Source organism: Sphaeramia orbicularis, chromosome 14 (genome assembly GCF_902148855.1).
Source record: "Sphaeramia orbicularis chromosome 14, fSphaOr1.1, whole genome shotgun sequence".
Classification (NCBI taxonomy): Eukaryota; Metazoa; Chordata; class Actinopteri; order Kurtiformes; family Apogonidae; genus Sphaeramia; species Sphaeramia orbicularis.
Window position 1 is genome coordinate 22,659,681 of NC_043970.1, and position 20,755 is coordinate 22,680,435.

A 20,755-nucleotide genomic window follows, 5' to 3' on the forward strand; every position below is an offset into this window, starting at 1 on the left:
CTTTTATGACTCTATCACTTTGTTTGACTCTGAAAGTTGTGATTCTCATCTGTTCTCATCACTATCTGATGCTTTTAAAGGCCCAGTAGTGTTCATTTTCAATACTCCCTCTAGTGGTCACATTAATGTCCTGGCCAGCCATCTGTCTGTCTTAATGAGAAGTCCAGCTTGAATCTGGGGGCTTGAATCCAAATATGAAGGCGGGACTAAGAGGCGCTGAGTAAACCAATCACAGATAAGACACTTTTGTCAGAGAAATTTAAGAATACAGGGTGTAATCTGTAATTCAATCCTTATTTTTGAATCAAGTAAACAACCGACAACAGTTGTAAAGAGATTTGTTGACTTGGAACTGACTTTGACTCTCGACAAAAAGAAGTCGTGTATATGACACATTGCGAAACACCCGCCCCCAGAGTGGTGATTGGTTTGGTATAGAATAGATCATGCATATTTCACAGTGAATGGCCCAATTCCAGACTGTTTTCTCAGTGCTGAATACACTGAGAAAACTGGATGGCTGGTCAGGCTAGGTCCACCAGTGTGAATATATTCAAGATCATATCCAATACTTTGACATCTTTGGCATAATTCCAGAACTCTTTATTCTAAACACTCTATGACAAACTGGCATTTTTTTAACACTTGAAAGTAGAAATACAAGACATACCCGTTTACATTATGAATTAGAGGTACTTTTACTTCAGCTTTATTGTTAGAACTCCTTGACATATGAAATGGAGGACTCAAATGCACGACTCACAAAAACTTAAGATTTTAACAAAAGTATTTTAATAATAAAAAGTGATTAACAAAAAGCGCTCGCAAGGAGGATATAAAAAAAAAACTACAAACAAATCTCTATGAAAAACTCTTTACAGAAAAACTTGAAACATAAAACTGAAACATGGAAAAACCTGGTAAGCAGCTTAACATGAAACACCATGACAGAATCAGACAAACTGGCACAAGACAAAGGGAGACAGGACTATTTATACATGAGGTAGGGGAACACAGGTGACAACAATCAGGGGAGGGGCTAACAATCACACTGGCGGGAAAACACACAAAGGGAGGAAATCAGGGTCTGAAACGAGAGGGAAGAGATGTGTACAAAATAAAACAGGACGTGCAAGACAGGACCAAATGTGAACAACTCCAACTTAACATAAAGTGATAAATCAAACAAAGACAAAACACTGAAGACCAAAGACGAGACATGAAACACTAAACATTAACATAATTAACAAATCTGATGAGACATGAAATTTATACACATACTCCGCTACATATCAGAGGTAAAAATTCTACTTTTGACTCCGCTACATTGGTCTTTAAATTTACAATTTCTAGTTCACTTCCAAATGTAAGGGAAACAACTGAGAGATTAAGGGTTCATTTAAGGGTTGAGTTTAAAAGAAAAATATAAATACTTTAAGAATGCTCATGGATTAGTTGGAAAATGCATGAAGCTGAAAACAGACCTAGTTTTCTGAACACATGAAAAGTTGACTTCTTAAAGATACATGTTTCTCACAGAACAGCGATGCCACAAACATATGATGAATTTGATGCATTGCCTTGGGTTAGACTACCAACAGCATAAAAAGACGCTCAAATGAACTCAACTTGAAAAACTCCTTTCACTCTGAGACAAGTATTTTTCAGAGCTGGTTCCCTGTAATGTCTGACTTTCATTCTGCAGACATTGGTTCACTCACATTCATTTGCCGAAGGGAGATGAATGTGATGAAATGAACGCACAAATATGAGTCAACTTTTGAGGAAGCGAATCTAGTACCCAGCACAAACACTGAAGAAATGAATACGATTTGCATATTTAGAGATTCCACGTTGGGAGGTGACGATGTCAGTTTGATATTATTTTAACAAGCTCATTGAAGTTTGTGGGAAACCATATTACACTTAAATAATTTTTAAGAGCAGAGTATTTTTTTTTTTTAAAATTATATCCTAGTTTGACTGAAGCTGGTCACATCTACATCAGAAAAACACAACACACCAGTAGAGAACATAGATTAATAAAACTACACTGAAGGGACCACCTTTATTTCTGATATTTTTGCAGATAATGCTTACATACTTTTATTTAAGAAAGATTTTAATTACAGAACTTTGACTTGTAGTGGATTACTTTTGAATAGTTTACTTATAAAGTATTTGTACTTTTAGGAAAGCTCTGAATAGTTTCTTGACCTTTACAGATATAGATACAAATGAACTTTATCAATCTCCAAGGGGAAATTTACTTTAATGACCCATAAAGACCCAAACAGCTGCAGATGACCAAAACCATCTACTGATCTAAACTGTCTAATACCTGTTGATCCACTATTCCTATCAATACATGTAAATAATTGGTGTAAAATGCAGTTTGTCATCTTTTCATGGTCATCAGATATGACCCATTTGGACGTTCAGAGGCTCTGTAGTTACCGTGGAAACACCGTCATCTTCTACAGCATTGATTCACCGGTAAAACCCATGGAGTTGGAGCAATGACAATAGATGGACAGACTTGTTTTTACATACAGTTATTGATATCTTTGCTGAAAAAGTCACTTTTTCTTCAGTTTTCTATATTTCTAATCCTCAACTTTAATCTGAGCTTTTATGAAGATCTACATGATCAGTGAATAAAAAACAGGAAAATACCTGATTTATCCCATAAAGACCCAAACAGCCAGTGTCGACCAAAACCATCTAATGATCTAAAATGTTTAATACCTGTTGATCCACTAATCCTATAAATCCAAATAATAATAGATGTAAAATACAGTTTGTCATCTTTTCATGGTCATCAGATATGACCCATTTGGATGTTCAGAGGCTCCGTAGTTACGGTGGCAACACGATCATCTTCTACAACATTGATTCACTAGTAAAACCCGTGGAGTTGGAGCAATGACAGTGGATGGAGACACTTGTTTTTTGTTCAGTTAATGATAAATTTTTATTGAAAAAGTCACTTTTTCTTCAGTTTTATCTGTTTCTCATATAATATCCCTGAACTTTAGTCTGAGACTTTATAAACATCTACATGATCAGTAAATTAAATATAGGAAAATACATGATGTACACTGAAAAACATAAAATAAAGAGGATAATATTATAATAATTGGTGATACATCACTTAAGAAGGTTAAATAGAGAAAAAAAAATTCATTTGGGTACTGACACAAAAGTAGCACTGGGTCTTTATGGGTTATACTGATAAAATACAAAATACAGAGGATAATATTATAAATAAATGATGATTAATCACTTTAAAAAGATTCGATGTAGAGAAAATTTCATTTGGAACTGACGTAATAGTAGCACTGGGTCTTTATGGGTTAATGAACCATAAGTCACATGATTGATACATACAGATACATATGGAAATACTTATTAGAACTGAAAACATGTGAAAAGTCAGCATTCATCAGACTTGAAAACCACTCCATCACATGAAATATAGTGTAAGAAAACATGCAAATGGGTTTAACAAAAGCACATTATGAAACCATGTTATGCACAACAAGTACACAAATGTGTTGCAAAACCCATGGCAGTGCATTTGTCTAATTGGACGTAGTTGTGATATTTTGCAGTGCATGATCTCAAACTGATGAAGACATTTTAATAATTAGTTTTTGCTCAATCTAAACTATATGGACACGTTTTGGAACACATCACACCTACAGCTTATAGGACTTCCCATTTGAGATATACATCCCAGTCAAAAAAAAGTCCCATACACAATATTTCATTGAACTGCCTTTAGCTTTTATTACAGAACACATTCACCGTGGAATCATTGATGTTATGCACGGCTTATGCAATGCTACAATAACTGTCACATTAGAGTGGCATTCATTTTTGTCCCGTATCTTGTACTGATAATGAGTTGGACCACTGGGTAACCTCTTCTCCCACAGATTCTCAGTGGGGTTCTGGTCTGGACTCAGTGGTGTCCAGTCTATGTGTGAAAATGAAGTCTTATTCTCCATGAACCACTCTTTCACAGTCTGAGCCTGATAAATCCATTGTCTAATCGTAATGCTCTCTGACATATTCATAGTTATTTTACAAATGAGAGGCTACTCACTGCATGAGTTGGGGTTAAATAAGTTGTTGCAGTTTAAACATATTAATCACTGCAGTAATATTCCAATGGAAGAATCTGATCTATGTGCTGAAATAAATCCAGGTTGGGCCTTTTTTTTTGGTCAGGCTGTGTATTACCATGCCAAAACTATTCATGTGATTTGTTTGCAATAATTATCATTATAAATGTCAAATCAACATTTTCTTTTATTCTTATTTTTCTTATATTTTTTAAAAGTCACAGAAATCAGATGGTTATTTGTGGTTTAAAGTGATTATTCATTTTCATCTTATCTTATCTTATCTTATCTTATCTTATCTTATCTTATCTTATCTTATCTTATCTTATCTTATCTTATCTTACAATACCTTTCCTTACCCTATCTTATCTTATCTTATCTTATCTTATCTTATCTTATCTTATCTTATCTTATCTTATCTTATCTTATCTTATCTTATCTTATCTTATCTTATCTTATCTTATCTTATCTTACATTACCTTACTTTACCTTACCTTACCCTATTTTATCTTATCTTATCTTGTCTTATCTTATCTTATCTTATCTTATCTTATCTTATCTTATCTTATCTTATCTTATCTTATCTTATCTTATCTTTCATCTTATCTTATCTTATCTTATCTTATCTTATCTTATCTTATCTTATCTTATCTTACCTTATCTTATCTTATCTTATCTTATCTTATCTTATCTTATCTTATCTTATCTTATCTTATCTTATCTTATCTTATCTCATCTTACAGTGCAATGAACTCCTCTGGACACTGTAAATCTGGCTTTTCTTGTGTCTCTAAATGTGCAAAAATCTGTAAAAGGACAAACTGATTGTTTGAAAACGATTTGAGAAATAGAAAATATTTCAAGAACAGAAAGTCAAAAGGTCTTTCTGAAGAGCTGCTCCAGCGAATTTCTACAAAAAAGTCACTGCTGGTCTTATAACTATAAAATCAGTCTATACAAGGAGGAGTGTCTGGTATGAATGCTGCAGATTTCTGTGAGTCAAAGGTAGAAATTTAAAAACATTTTTTTGAATATGCTCTTGCAAACTACAGTATTTGGTGGTAATATAATAAGTAATGAAGCATTCAGCTCATAAATTAGGATCTATGATTCACCTCTGCAAGATCTTACAGTAATTATAAAAAATGTGTGCAGTGATACTGTTAATGTCACCTCCATTTTAACTTCAGTTTGTTATTCTGTCTCAACTGTTGTGAGGAAAGGGGCAGCGTTTCTGTCTATTTGCCAGATTGCTGTCTTTTCTTGTTGATGTACACATTTAAAATAGATGCTATCAACTGTCACCTTGCCAAACTTATCCAACTAAACAGATTTTCCTTTGAAAAGATTATGATCCATGATGATAATGATGATTTGTTCCTCTTGAAGGCAACTCGGATGCTCAGGCCAGACTGAAATTTTCATGAGGTTGTTTAATTTAAAACATCCAGTCAGTCTTCTAAGGTGATGTAGGTAAAACGTCACTGCTGTATTTTTATCCCAAAATGTTTCCACTTGTTTCTGTGAGCTGACAAGCCTGCCTATGTTTTGTGTTAAATGTATATTTGCGCTCCATACTGCAGAACAGGCTGCCAAAGTTGATCCTTCAAACGGAGCTGGCTTTTCTTACCCAAGTGTTTCCCTTGGCGCTCAGGACAAAGAGCTGACACCAGGCAGCAGCCCTCCAGGCAGCTGTGTGTGTTTTTGTGGGTTTGTGACACTGTGTCTGGCTTTGTGTGTCTTTGTGTCTGTGTACATCTGCCCGTCCCTGTCGACGTTTGAGCATGCAGAGGAGCAAGGCTGAAGGAAGCCAAGATTTTAAGCTTTTGACTCGAAGCCAGGAGGAACGCTTTAAAATCCAGGCGTGCAGTTAAATAATAATTTACCATCTGAATTCTGCACTGCAGTAAATAGATTATGATTCGCAGACACAGACCTCTGAGCCACAATAAACAGCTTGACATAGAAAACCATTTCCATCCTGTGTTTGTGGATTAGTGGAAGATCTGCAAGGACCCTTTGATGCTTGTGTGTTGCTTCTTCTTGGAGCTGTTGTTACCACCTCAAAATGTCTAACACTGAACACTAGTTGAGGCTGAAGTAGATAACCGGGGCAATTATATAAGCTATGATGAAAGAGGTGCGAGGAGATCACCTCTGAAAAAGGAAATCAATACTCTGATATTCTTTATTTCTCACGGTTAACGCAGGAAGAATCAATAACTTCCTGAACCTACTCACAAAAGCGGAGCAGCAGTCAGGTTCGGTTAAGACACAACAGAGTTAAAACCTACAGGCAAAGTTTGCTCTATTTCTAAGCCTTAATTTTTCTCTCACATTTCAATTCAATTTGACATATTTACACTGTAATTCCTTTTGGTATTAGGCTATAATCTTTGCATTACATATTGAATTTCTCCTCATCTCTTCTTGTGATAATTAGTTTCAAGTGTCATTAAGATGCCCTTCGTCTCAATACTTGCTAGAAGCAGGATCATACCATCATCCATGTCAAAAATCTATTATTCCCTTATAAATATCCTGCATCTAATAACCCAACAGCGCATTACAGGGGAGACAAAATAATATCCATATTTCATCTGCTGCAGATATGAGAAGCATTTTTCATCATGGTGCTGCAGCCCCGTGTGCATATTTAGCCACCGAGCAGCCGCTGGAGCTGGTAAAGGCGGAGTTTGTTGCTCAAGGACACTTCAGAAACTTTGTGCTGACACATGGGTTTTAACTAGGGCTCTTGAACCGACCCTCTCAGTCATATGGGCATTCAACATGCTGTCATGCATTGGCGATTAGAAAAAGTTGCGCATTTACTCATATTCCCTACCGACTTTGTTTTTGTTGTAGTCACAGGGGGCTGGAGTCGATCCCAGCATGCAGAGGCTAGAGATCGGATACAGAGTACACTCCCAGGGTGAACGCAGAGCCATAAAAATCATTCACTCTCATACCTGTAGGCAGTTTGGAGTCTCTTTTGGCTGTGGGAGGAAACTGGAGTATCCTTACCGAACTAATGCAGAGGAGAGGGAAACTCCAAATAAAAAATGTCCGGAGTTTCTAAAAAAGTCACAGCTGTCTGATTCTTGATTTTTTTTTTTTTTTTGGTATAATATTGCTTAAAACCCCACCATACTATCAGACATATGGACCAAAATAATAAATACAAGCAAGCTGAACCTATTGACTGACATGCTAAACACATTATAATATAAGGCAGTGTTTTTCAACCTTGAGTTCAGGACCCCACGTGGGGTCACCTGAAATTCAAATGGGGTTGCCTGAAATTTCTAGCAATTGATTAAAATAAAAAAATAAATAAAAATAAATTAATAATAATAATAATAATAATAATAATAATAATAATAATAATAATAATAATAATAATAATAATAAATATATCAAGGTTCAAGGTTACTTTATTTGTACCCGTAGGTAGATTTGTTTTGCAGTTTAGGTGATTGCTTTGATATTACAACAAGACATACATTGAACATGTAAGACAGGTATTTGATCGAGCTTACAGACAGGACAAAAAGACAGGACAAAAAGTGCTCAGTGTTCCACCATTCATCAGTATGGCAGCATGGATAAGTAAAAGAATAAAATAAATAAGATCAAATAAATAAAAACAAGATGCAATAGAACACAATAAAAACTCAGACAAGATAAAAACAGTCTGGGATAAAGACCAGGATAAGAACATAAAATTTAAAAATTTGACATCACAATAATGATAAATAGAGCAAAGAAATGGGATAAATAACTCAAATAAAAAAATAAAAATATGGTGAGTTGAGAGAGACAATGACAATCCATAAAAGACATGACAAACTGTGAAGCTGAAACTGAAGCACTGTGGTACTGTTTATCTTTCAAATGTTCATTGTGGTCGGTTTCAGATGCTGCAGCTCTTTCATAATTCATAGTTTGAGTTCTTGTTTGTTCAGTATTAATTGTCAGCCTTGTAAATCCAAGCTGGACTGACTGTACATATCCTGACCAAGGAAAATAAAATTCTCACTTTGTGCAATAATCTACATCTGGCTTTTCTGCCTCCGTCCATAATAATATACATTATATAGACTAAATGTCATCTAAAATTAATGTTTATTTGTAACATAGCATAGCAAAACTATTACATGATCAAAAACAAATTGACACATTGACTATTACGAGATCAAAAACCAGAAATTTGTGATGTTAAAATGGGGTCACAAGCCAAAAAAGGTTAGGAACCACTGATATAAGGTTTTACTGACACAGCTTACAGGTTTTTCCCTTGTAAGTCCGTTTGGAAAAAAGCGTCTGCCAAATGCATAAATGTAAATGTAAATAAGGTGATAAAGAGAAGATGTTATGGTGATACCAACATGACACATCATAGACAGACATGTCTTTATTCTGATAACTGACCAACAAAACATAACCTGATATAAACATGACTTAACAGGGCAGGCCTAATTATTAGGGAATTATTCGTGGCATTTGTAGAATCGTTTGACAGTGTAATAACCCTGACTGACATTTAGATTAGTCCAAAGTGTAACTGAGGTGAAGGACATTATTCGTGACATTCAAGGCAGAATTTTAATGATCTCACAACAACCTACGTCCAAACCAAATGCAGAGACACTTATAGTTTAATAATTGGACCTGTTATGTCATGTTTATGACAGGTAACATCCTCTTGGTTAATGCCAAGTTTTCACAACAAAGACTTTCGATCTCTGGCTGTTACTGTGGCAACAAAGGTCTTGGTTTTAATTCGTCAGATGGTGTCACTGGTTAGTTTATTTATTTATCTATCTGTTTTTATTTGACTGAGGCTACATCTTTACTAATGTGTGTTAAAATAAAATTTCCAACCACATAATCATTTTGACAAAGCTTTAGGATTAATCTCCAAATATTCAAACTAACCTACAGCGCATATGGCAACGAGAGCCGGACATGAGAATGATCAAAAACAGACAAATAACAGCTCTCCTAATGTGAATGTATAAAACAGAATTAAAGTGGACAACAGCTGCTGACAGAGACAACAAGGACACAAACTCCTGTAAATCTGTATCTGGGTTGAATTAACAGCTGGTTGTCAAGGGCGACACATTGCAAAGGGTCATGTGAAAGGGCTACAGTGAATGAAGGAAGGCCACGCAGAGACTGAGGAGAACCAATCAAAGAATTTATATTGACAAGAACTGAGAGTCAATAAATTGTTCATTTTCAGCAGAATTGCACAGGAACAGATCATTAAGGACTGGAAGCAGTGCTGAAAAAGCATCACAGTTCCATCTTCTTCCTCTAATTTGTGTCAATATTCCTTGCTATTGTCAAACAACCTACTGATAAGAAGCAAATGCTTATTATAGTTCAGTGCCAACACTAGTGTGAAGCATTAGAGGTAGTTTTCAGTGATTTTTAGACTAAAAGCCGTTTCAGATTTTTGCTTCTACAGTTTTGTTTCTGAATGTTTCTGTTTTTGTCTGTTCTCGTTGCAACAAAACTCCAATGTTTCCAAACTATGGGAGGCGAGGACACCAGATTAGTGTGGACTCTAGGGGTAAATGGAGCAAAAGTTATGTGTTTTATCATAAAAACGTATTACCATGGACATAGGCTAAGTTACCCTGGGACTCTTGAGTGAAAAGCAGTTCCAGCCTCAGCTCCTTTTCATGGATCTGCTCCCAAAACCATGTCCTATCCTTCCACTAAGCTTCACAGTGCAGTACTTTTCATGTAATCCTAACATATAGACATGTCAGTCACATATATAATCCCTTCAAATAACATTTTACCAACAATATAAAAGAAGGCATCACTGAAACATCTCCAGCTTAACTGTAAATACATTCCCCTGGCCCTGTCAGTCTGCAATGTTTTGTTGATTAAGTTTCAGGTTGAACAGAGATCATTCCACATACCTCAGATAACTGTTACATTTCTGCATATTTCTGTGTGACAGATACAATAACAGTGTTTGATTCCCCGCACAGTCTCTCAGAAACTGATCCAAATGATTAAACCCATAGGAAAAGAGAGATGACCGATACACGGTGACACATGATATGTCACAAATTCGCCGTCTTGAGATGCTGAACCCTGTATTTATGAAAAAATGCTCATAAAACTATCCGTCCTCTACCTTCACTCACCACCTGTCGGCTTTAATTGTGATTTATTGGCCTTGCTTGAATCATCACCCACCTTTTGTCGGAAATGGTAACAAATGAGGTTTCTGGCAGAGATAGAGAGATGTAAATTACCACCTAATTATTGTATTCCTGAACCTATTTTCCTGCTGCTTTTTAACAGCCTTTTATTTCTAATATTAATTTTAATTGGGAGCATATTTGTTTGATCTGTGTTGATTTTTTTACACAACAACAGAACATACCATTACTGACTATATACTCTAAGGCTCATCTGTGGTGCTTGTAAGTAAACAAACCTTGTTCTTGTACATTCTGAGCTTGACATAACAGTTTTTTTATATATATACATATAAATGAGGAGTTTATTTCCACTGTGAGGCCTCGAGGCTACTGTAGATCCCTTTGCTCCCACTGGTATGACTCTCACTGACATTAGACAGTATATGACGTATCGTGTTAAAAAAAAAGGTCTTTTATTCTACAAGCAAAGCTGTGCCTGTGTATTGTCGAACCCTGAGTGTATACTGTATGTGTAGACAGAAATAGACAGCCGCCCACATATCATTAGGGAGATGGAGAGAGATGGAGAGAAAGACTCACTGTGACGACTCTCTGTAGGAGAATGAAGCAAATATGTCGGTCACAGTTTGACACAACAGCCTCAAATGCTCCCCATTTTAACGCCACGAGCGATATTTTTTAAAGCTGCATTAGAAGTTTGTTTAACCCTGAATAAATTCCTAGATGGCCATTGTTTCATTTTGCACTGAAAACAGGAGAATAATTCAGTTTCCCATCAGTCATTACTTGAAGTGTGTGGGAGGGGTGTGGGCTATTTCACTAGATCTCGCTAGTGGATTTTTCCTCTCTAATGGACGGTAATGGTGCAGCAGGAGTCCGCCCTCTTGTGGGGCTGTTGGGAAAAAAGCACTCAGCAAAATCTCTTTTTTTGTTTTGTACGTTATTCAGAAATTTGGGATTATTGTTCAGACATAGTCACACTGGAGACCTATTGGAAATTACAAGGTTATTGTCTCTACAGGGACAGTCCAATACTTTTAGAACATTATTCTTTTGATGCAACAGTATTATTAAATCACAAATTATAACCTTAGTTTTCCTCCTTTTGGTCAGTTAGTGCTACCGCTTAAAATGCACTAACAGAATAGAACCAAAGATGCAATCAGGCTCTGCTTCTTGACAACAGCCGTTAGTCCAAAATGGTGGAAATAGCTCTGCTGCCTCACAGTTATGTTGCCATGGCTCCCCAAAAGGGAGATTTGTTGCCTCCCTGGAACCCAAATTCCTGAAACTGTGATGTTAAATTCATCTTCTATATTTTTATTGACTCATCCACCTTCACAACAGTGTTGAATAAATGCATTTTACTGCCTGATTCAGATTAAGGACAAGCCTGTGAAATGGTGGAAGTAGCTCTGCTGCTTGAATTTATATTGTTATGGAATAAACACTTAGCTTTCACTTCTTGTCACTGTAAGTAGCAGAGAATATAGACAAACAGATTAGAGGAAAAAGACCAGACTGTGGTGCTTTTCGGGAACCACTTTCAAGTCCAAAATAGCAGAAAAGTAGATCTGTTAAAGTCTAACTTTGTTGCAATTGGACAATATATTAGGGTCGATTCCAAACTCTGGATTTAAACACATCACGTCCATGGGGTCTTCAAAGTTAGACCAGAGTCTCTACTGTTTTAGTGGAGTCCTACGGGACAAGTGGATGACTCTCATCTTGTGAAAACTGATGGTTTCATAGCAATAATACATTCTCTTTGATCATCTTGTTCATACACTAGCAAATTATGACACCACCTTATAACCTCTAAAATGAACAAAAAGATCATTATAAGTTTACTAGTCGGGGCCCATTTATGACGAGTCCTAAATGTGTCATGAATCTACCTCCTCAGCTAAGAAATCTACCCTGTGGAACCATTCGGAGAATACTGGGTAATGTTAGAGAAACAACAGTTTAGAACTACTAATTAGCCTCAGTTTAGCCATTAGCGATATTATACTGCAGCGCACTGAATACAGAGGAATTAACATAGGACCTGGAAATAATAAATGTCATGGCTTAAGTAAGTTAGTTAGTTTAGTTTTATTTTGAGCACATAGAATCATCAGATAACAAAAAAAACCACACAACATGGTCAAACTAAATTTTTCGGCACTCAAAAAGGAGTGGGAAGAAGTATAAATTCTAAACTCCCACCCCTTTTTTACAAACTAATAATTAAATTAATTCTGCTTCCTTTGCTTTGTTAACACACTTTTATATATATATATATATATATATATATATATATATATATATATATATATACCGGGTACTCCGGCTTCCTCCCACAGTCCAAAAACATGCACTAATAGGTTAATTGGTTAATCTAAATTGCCCATAGGTGTGAATGTGAGAGTGATTGTTTGTCTCTATATGTTCAGCCCTGCGATGAACTGGCGACTTGTCCAGGGTGTACCCCGCCTTCGCCCCTATGTAGCTGGGATAGGCTCCAAGCGACCCCCGTGACCCTAGTGAGGATAAAGCGGGTTCAGAAAATGAATGAATGAATGAATATATATATATATATATATATATATATATATATATATATATATATATATATATATTTTACAATAACACAGAGCATCCGTACAAACCATTCACATACACTTTTTAGTCACCTCACACACAATCAGATTTGCAAAATCAACCTTTTTTTAAAATACAAACTATAATATTTGTATGCACTTAAGTATTTACTACAAATACAATCATTAATAAATGTGATAATATCTCCTAATCATGATAGTCTGTATTAATTAATTAATTAATTACAAATAGGCAATACACAATAATATCATATTTTCATGCATTCTTCTATATTATAACTACATATTCACTTAACAACTGGATACCGCTGAGCTATGTTCACCTTCTGTCATTGTTGTCATCCTCACAGCTACATTGCATTATGGGATTTTTCCTGTAATATGCAGTTCATACACCAGGGCAGGGGTGTCAAACTCATTTTAGTTCAAGGGCCACATTCAGCCCTGTATGATCTCAAGTGGGCTGGACCAGAAATAATAAGAGTGAAAAAAGTAAAATTACATCATGAAAATGTTTACATCTACAATGTTTCCTTAAAAATCTGAATTACATGAACAACCTGAAATGTCTTAAGAAAAACAAGTGCAATTTTAACAATATTCTTTCTCAGTTTATCAGGTTATCATTTACCCATGTGCATTACAACTTATATTACAATTACAAATACACAAAACATTTAGTATCAGGCAGAATATTGGTAAAATTACATTTACTTCTCTTAAGACATTTCAGGTCGTTCATATTTGTTCAGGTTATTCACATTTTTTGTAAAAGGATAGTTTGTTAATATAAACATTTTCATGTAATTTTACTTTTTTTGTTTTATCCTAAAACAACGATAAAATCTGCTGTTTTCATTATTTATAGGTTATTATGATAATATTTTACTGGTCTGACCCACTTGAGATCTAATTGTTCTGTATGTGGAACCTGAATTAAAGTGATTTTTACACCATTGGTTGTTAATATCTTCAGTATATTTCATCCTGTGGGCCAGAATGGACCCTTTGGCGGGCCAGATTTGGCCCCTGGGCTTTATGTTTGACACCTGTGCACTAAGGCATTTCATATTATGGTTTCAGACATACTTAAAAATCTTGCACACTGCTTTAACTGACTGATTACTTTGTTAGTATGGGATTCCAGACTCCAGCCCAGTTCTACTTAGCCAGCGTCGCTCCAGTATTAGGAAAGTGAAAGCAAATTCCAGTCTCTGCCCCTTTTTATGAATTATGGATTAAACCCATGTCCTACCCTTCTGTCAAGTTTCATGAAAATCACTCAGTATTTTTGTTTGACAGAAGAACAGGAGGGACCTCGCACCCTCCGTTAACCACAATGTGTGACCCTATGTGACATATAATTTAAACTGTGCACAGTTCAGTTGCGTTCAGGAACATTACCATCAGCCTTAATGACCGGCAGGTTTGATGTCACTCCAGAGGATGACAGACTGCTGTGTGAGCAAGGTGAAAATGCTGAAGGCGAGGTTCTTTTTTTTTTTTTTTTACTACCTTGTGTATAAGGATGTAGGGAATGCTATCTTTTTTCCATTTATGTGGATTTCTCATTGCTATGAAAAACTTCACTTCAGCTTTATGAAGGAACAATGTTTTGCAGTTTTTGTTTGTAAAGCTTTTGAGACAACAAAGTATTTGGTCTAATAAACTGATGACAGAGTATCTTGATAAATCAGTCTGATGTCTGAAAGCTTTGGTCCATGATTCATTGCTTGGATAGTCTTAGTTAAAAGTGTTGTCAAGGTTAAAGTTTTTGCATAGATTCAACTTTTTTCATTACATTATTGAACAACAAATGCACCATGCCAAACAGCTGCCTGTAACTCACTGTGGCAGGTGTCGTTAAAAAAATGAAAATAAAAAAAGTTGCTGCTGCTCCTTCTGTTTGTCTTGGCTTCACCCTTGTCTTGTTGACCTTTTCTGTTTTCAGGAAGCTGTTGAATGTGAAGATAATCGATGACGAGGAATATGAGAAGAACAAGACTTTTACCATTGTGTTGGAGGAGCCCATCTTACTGGAAGTGGGACAGAGGCACGGTAAGTTCAACTCCAAAATAAAGACCATTAGTATGTTCTGACAGAAAATCAATCAAGTTAAAGTTTTATTTACTTCTTGAGCTATTAACACATATTTGCAGCTAAATATTAGGTAGATGGTACAGATTAATCTGAACAAGGACAAACAGTTAAACACAATCTGAGGTGCAATACAGGGAATGTGCAATGGTAAGAATATCTTTTATGTTTTTATCATTTATTTTAGCTGTTTGATCTTATTTATTGTTCTTTTTTGATGATCATTTATAGCTTTTACAGGATGGGAATTTAATTTTCAAAGTGGTTACTGATACAGTACTGTGGCAGGAAATATCGGTTTGTCTATTACCACAGAGCCAATCAGCACCCTCCTCATATCATGTCTAGACTGGTAACTTGTTACGTCCTGAAAAGTACTAAAGCAGTTAGATAGCAAATAGATTGGAGATGAAAACAGTGGAAATTTGGGTCACTTGGTAACATATGGGACTGCAATATGGAAGATTCCGGTACAATTCTTGGTCAAGGTGGCTTTTTTTAATTAATTTTTTAAATTTTTTTCCTGAAGATTTTCAAACAGGGAGCGGAGGGTGGGGCATGGTGCCAGTAGGTAAATCCGACATTGATATAAATCAGCCACTGGGACAACATTCAGAGTGCAGAATTCGGACCACAGCACTCAATACACTGAACTGACACTGAACTGAGAAGTCACACAACACACTGCTGCATCTAACATGTAGCTCCGCCCACCTTCTGCAGCCTCACTGACTGCACAGAGCAAAGAATACCATAAAACAACATATAGAATACTTAGAACAACAATTCCTATTCTATGCTATTTACCATCACTAATTTGTTGTTTCTTCCATTAATTGCCACAGTACTATGGCAGCAAAATTCACAAAAGAATGCATTAAAGTATACGTCATATATCACCACAGTACTGTGGCAACAAGAAGTTAATGAGTTCATGGAACAGTATCCATGATTGGCTCTAGTATAAATGCTAACATTTGATTGGTCTGTGGTAATAGACAAACCGATATTTTGTGCCACAGTACTGTGGCAGTAGCCATTGCATTTAATTTGTGTATTTATTGTCATTGTACATGTTCTAATGGCAATAAATAATATTCTATTCTATTATTCTAGCCTGTGGGTGTCCTGAAAGGCACATATAAATAAAATTTCTTCTTCTTCTTCTTCTTCTTCTTCTTCTTCTTCTTCTTCTTCTTCTATTCTATTCTATTCTATTCTATTCTATTCTATTCTATTCTATTCTATTGTTCTACAACTACCAGGCCATTAACTTACAGCTTGCCAGTTTTCCCTCAGCTATGTTATATATTTTTATTGTAAGAAAGTTGCCATATGTGAATTACAGTCTTAAAATGCTTTGCTTTGAATGGGTCTTATGCAACAAAAGAAAAAAAAAAAACCTGTGTAACTCGTGCTTCTATCCTCTATATAATACATTCCCCAGGTCTCACTCATAAATAATTAGAGAACTTTAGAATAAGGAACATGTGGGTGAGTGAGAGTCAAACTACAAGTGAATTAGTTATGAGCAAGACTTCCCTTTAGAATGAAAAATATGTGAGTGAAGTATACTTTATTCACATATATCTGAACACTATTTACATGTTGGTGTAAGGACATAAGGATAGAACATACCAGGTAAATGACTATATGTTCTTGTAGTACTATCACCTTGTACCTTGTATTAAACAAAGTATATTAAGATCTATGTACGATTTTGTAATGTATTATGATGGCTCAGTTGTCATGGAATATAATCAAGCAGAATAAGGCATTGACAAGTGCTTTATAATGAATAACAAAGACTCAGTATGCCAGTAATACAACAACTAATTAATTGTGAATATGTCTACCATTGTTCTGAGCACAACCTGTGAAAATACACTCTTAAGAATATTTAATAAATAATGTATTGCACCTTTGAAACATCCATGTCTGATGTTATTTCTTTTTCAAAACAAAGCCTCCTGAAAGTCTAATGTGTCAGGATATATGACAGTGTTTCCCAAATGGTTTGAGCTCAAAACCCAACAGGTAACAAAAAATAAAACCATGAAGTGTAATTGCTTCTAACAAGTAATGTTAGCAATAAGCAACAGCACATTATTACGACTAACAATTAAAAACAACAATAATTAAAACAATTAAAAAGGTAACACACACACAGATATGGTTCAGGGACATTTCTGCTGTCAAACAATTATTTAGTCATTTTATTTATTATTATTATTATTATTATTATTATTATTTTATTTATTTATTTATTTTTTTACATTTTCATCTTGTTGCAAATTGAGTTTTTTACATCATCATTTTGCATTTAAGTTTTTGTCAAGTTGCTTCATTTATATGTTTATGAGTTGAAGGCGTCAAGTTATTATGTGATGTTATTGTCTTTGCTAAGTTGACTGTTTGTTGATCCCCATTTCAGACTAAACTGTGACATTTCTGACCTTGTTTGGACGGTTCCAAACAGATCTTTAGTTCAGGTATTGACAAAACGAATTGTACAAGAAAAGGAGGTGACTGATTTGTGGTTTTACTGTGTCTGCTTTCTGTCTAAAAGCAGAGTTAAGCTAACAGAGCTATAATGTAAACTATCAGCTGATGTAGCATGTGGAGATTATAAAACAGTGTTATTTTGACTGATTGTCAAAATAATCAGCTATGAGTTTTAGTTTAAAAAAGAAAACTTGATGATACCATAATACAGATGTATATGTAAACAATAAGCTTTATACTTTATTCAGTAGATAGATAGATAGATAGATAGATAGATAGATAGATAGATAGATTTGCAGAAAAAATTATTAGACCATCAAAAGTCATCAAAAACAGTGGTTATGCAATCAAGTACTAACTCCTGTGTGTATCATGTGACTAAAACAGAAAGAAAAGAAAACATGGAATGCCTAAAAGCACTGTTTTTGGCAGTACAATGCCATAGATATTGATGTAAGAACTTGAGTGATTTTGGTTATTATCAAGAAAACATGGAAAATGGCTAGATATCAGCTCTAAAGTTAAACCCAGGGGTCTCAAACTCATTTTCTTTCAGGGGCCACATTTACCCAATTTGATCTCAAGTGGGCTGGACCAGTAAAATAATAACATAATAACCTATAAATAATCATGACTCCAAATTTTTGTCTGTTTTAGTGCAAAAAAACCCCAATTAAATTATGAAAATACTTACTTTTATAAACTATCTAAATAAAAATGATGTGAATAACCTGAAAAAACTGAAATTTCCTACAAAAATAGGTGCAATTTTAACAATATTATGCCTCAGCTACAACTACAAAGACACTAAACATTTAGCAACAGGCAGAAAATTATTAAAATTGTGCTTAATTGTCTTAAGACATTTCAGGGTGTGCATATTTGTTCAGGTTATTCACATTTTATTGTTACAGGATAGTTTGTAAATGTAAATATTTTCATAATTTAAAGTTATTTTTTGCACTAAAAACAAGACAAAAATTTCAAGCTGTCGTCATTTACAGACATAATGAAATACAATTTTTTTCACATCAAACTGATAAGAAAATATGGAGTCATTCTTTTTTGTATGTTATTATGCTGTTATTATTTTACTGTAGATCATATTGGTCTGTATGTGGAACCTGAACTAAAATGAGTTCCACAGCTTTGACAGTGGAATTTTTACACTTTGCAAATTCATCCCACGGGCTGCATTGGAACCTTTGGGGGGGCTGCATTTGGCCCCCGAGCCGCATGTTTGAGACCCCTGAGTTAAACCCTTATGAGCTATTTTTGTTGTTATCATTATATTTGTCCAAACAAATGTACCTTTAGTTGTACCAGACCAAGGTTATAATAGTTTGGGATTTTTAATAATAGTTTAGTTTTAATTAGTTTTGACTTTTTTTTCTCTAATTCAGTTAGTTTTAATTAGTTTTTAGAGCAGGTTTGTTAGTTTTTATTAGTTATCGTTTTTTTCTGAATGCTTAGTTTTAGTTTAGTTTAGTTTAGTTTGGTTTTAGTATTAGTTTTAGTTATTTCACATATTTTATCTTCCTTACCATCCTATTCAAAGAAATTAGTGAGGTGCGAATCAGCAGGTAACTCTGGACACTTTATTTGGGGGTCGGGTTAGGGCAACTCATTGACTGAGCAGAGACACAAACACATGTACAGTACAATGTATAAATTCCTTTTAGCAGGTTGGGGGGGTGCAATCCATACACAATGTCACTTACATGAAAACAATGCAAAGATGTGCAAAGTGTGAGAGGAGATGCACAAAGCAGCCAGCAGTAAACCAGACAGAAACATATATAAACCAGCTAACCAGCAGTTAAAGCAGATAGAAACATATATAAACCATATAGAAACATATATAAGCCACGTATAAACATATATGACCCAGTTCCTCAGCAGTAAACCACACCTTAGCATTCATCTCATCTCTTAATCATCTCCAGTTCCATTAGTAGCCAAATTTGCTTCATCTCGGTTCAGCTAGCTGTTGCTAGTAACGTCAAATGTTTTTTAACATTAGAACAGGTTCCATACCTCTGTAATTGGATTAGTTTTCATCCTCCTCTTTTCTCCTCTTCTAAACTGTGCAGTTCAGGGCTTGGAAGGCCTTTTCATGGTGATAAACTCTCCAGTCTTTACCTGGATGCTAGTTCAACACTGACTCTGTCACTCAGGCACACACGGTGCGGAAAAAAAAAAAAAAAAAACCCAACCCCACTCATCACTAAAGTAAATCCCAGACAGGACTGTGCTGCTGTGTCCCAGCTTTAGTCTGTATGTTCCAGGTAGAGTGGGGACCAGAAGACCACTGGAAACCACCAGTGACCAGACATGACAGACTGTGTAGTGTCGTATGGTGCCACTAGCTAAAACTGCTGGAGTGAAATAAATCAATTTGATATCAATTGACATTGACAAAGACGAAAATGAAGGGAAATTTATCCATAATTTTTATACGTTTTAGTTAGTTTTGTAAGCTCACAATACAGTTTCAATTAGTTATTGTTTTTTTCTTTTAATTAGAGTTTTTATTTATTTCAGTTAATGGAAATGTTTTTTCAATTTTAGTTTTCATCATTTCGTTTGTTTTCGTTAACGATAATAACCTTGTACCAGCCATTAAAAGGAACAAGAAATTGAAGAAAACAAGAGGTGGTCTAATAATTTTTTCTGCAACTGTAGATAGATGGACAGACAGACAGAATAAAATAAAATAAAATACAAAAGCTAACACACAATACACAATAAATTGGAAATATTAAAAAAAAGAACTGGTAGAACGTCTGGACTAACAGAATTAAACAGTAAGGTGCAAAGTAAAACGCAATTTTTTCAGTAATATGGAGGTGCATACATATCAATAAAGTGCGTAGTGTAAATATGTTTATGACTAGGTTTAAATGTCAGGCAGAAGTGAGTTTACATGGTAGGTGTGTGGAATATCAATACTACATAGAGTCCAATAAACCCTTTCATGCATAGTGGTCAATACAGTGGACAGCTATTCTACAGCTGTTCTCTTATATATTCATGAGTTTTCTTGTTTTAGTTCCATATCAGCCAACAGTGTAAATCAATTGTTATTAGACTTATCATTTTTTCTTTAACAAAATGTTTTTTTTTTGTATGTTATCTCCATGAAGTGAGTAATAACTAGTATTAGAGTATGTTTAAAAATGAGAAAACATCAGATTAGCAGCATTAAAAGTGTTTTTATTTC

The 20,755-nt window shown here is 35.0% G+C and overlaps 1 protein-coding gene across 1 annotated transcript in view; it reads left to right on the plus strand.

Moving 5' to 3' along the window:
• The window catches only part of slc8a4a (solute carrier family 8 member 4a), a 43,458-nt gene that overhangs the window by 10,639 nt on the left and 12,064 nt on the right, over positions 1–20,755 (plus strand). The window contains 1 exon segment of the mRNA XM_030154899.1: positions 14,882–14,988. Coding sequence (XP_030010759.1) covers positions 14,882–14,988 — 107 coding nt within the window.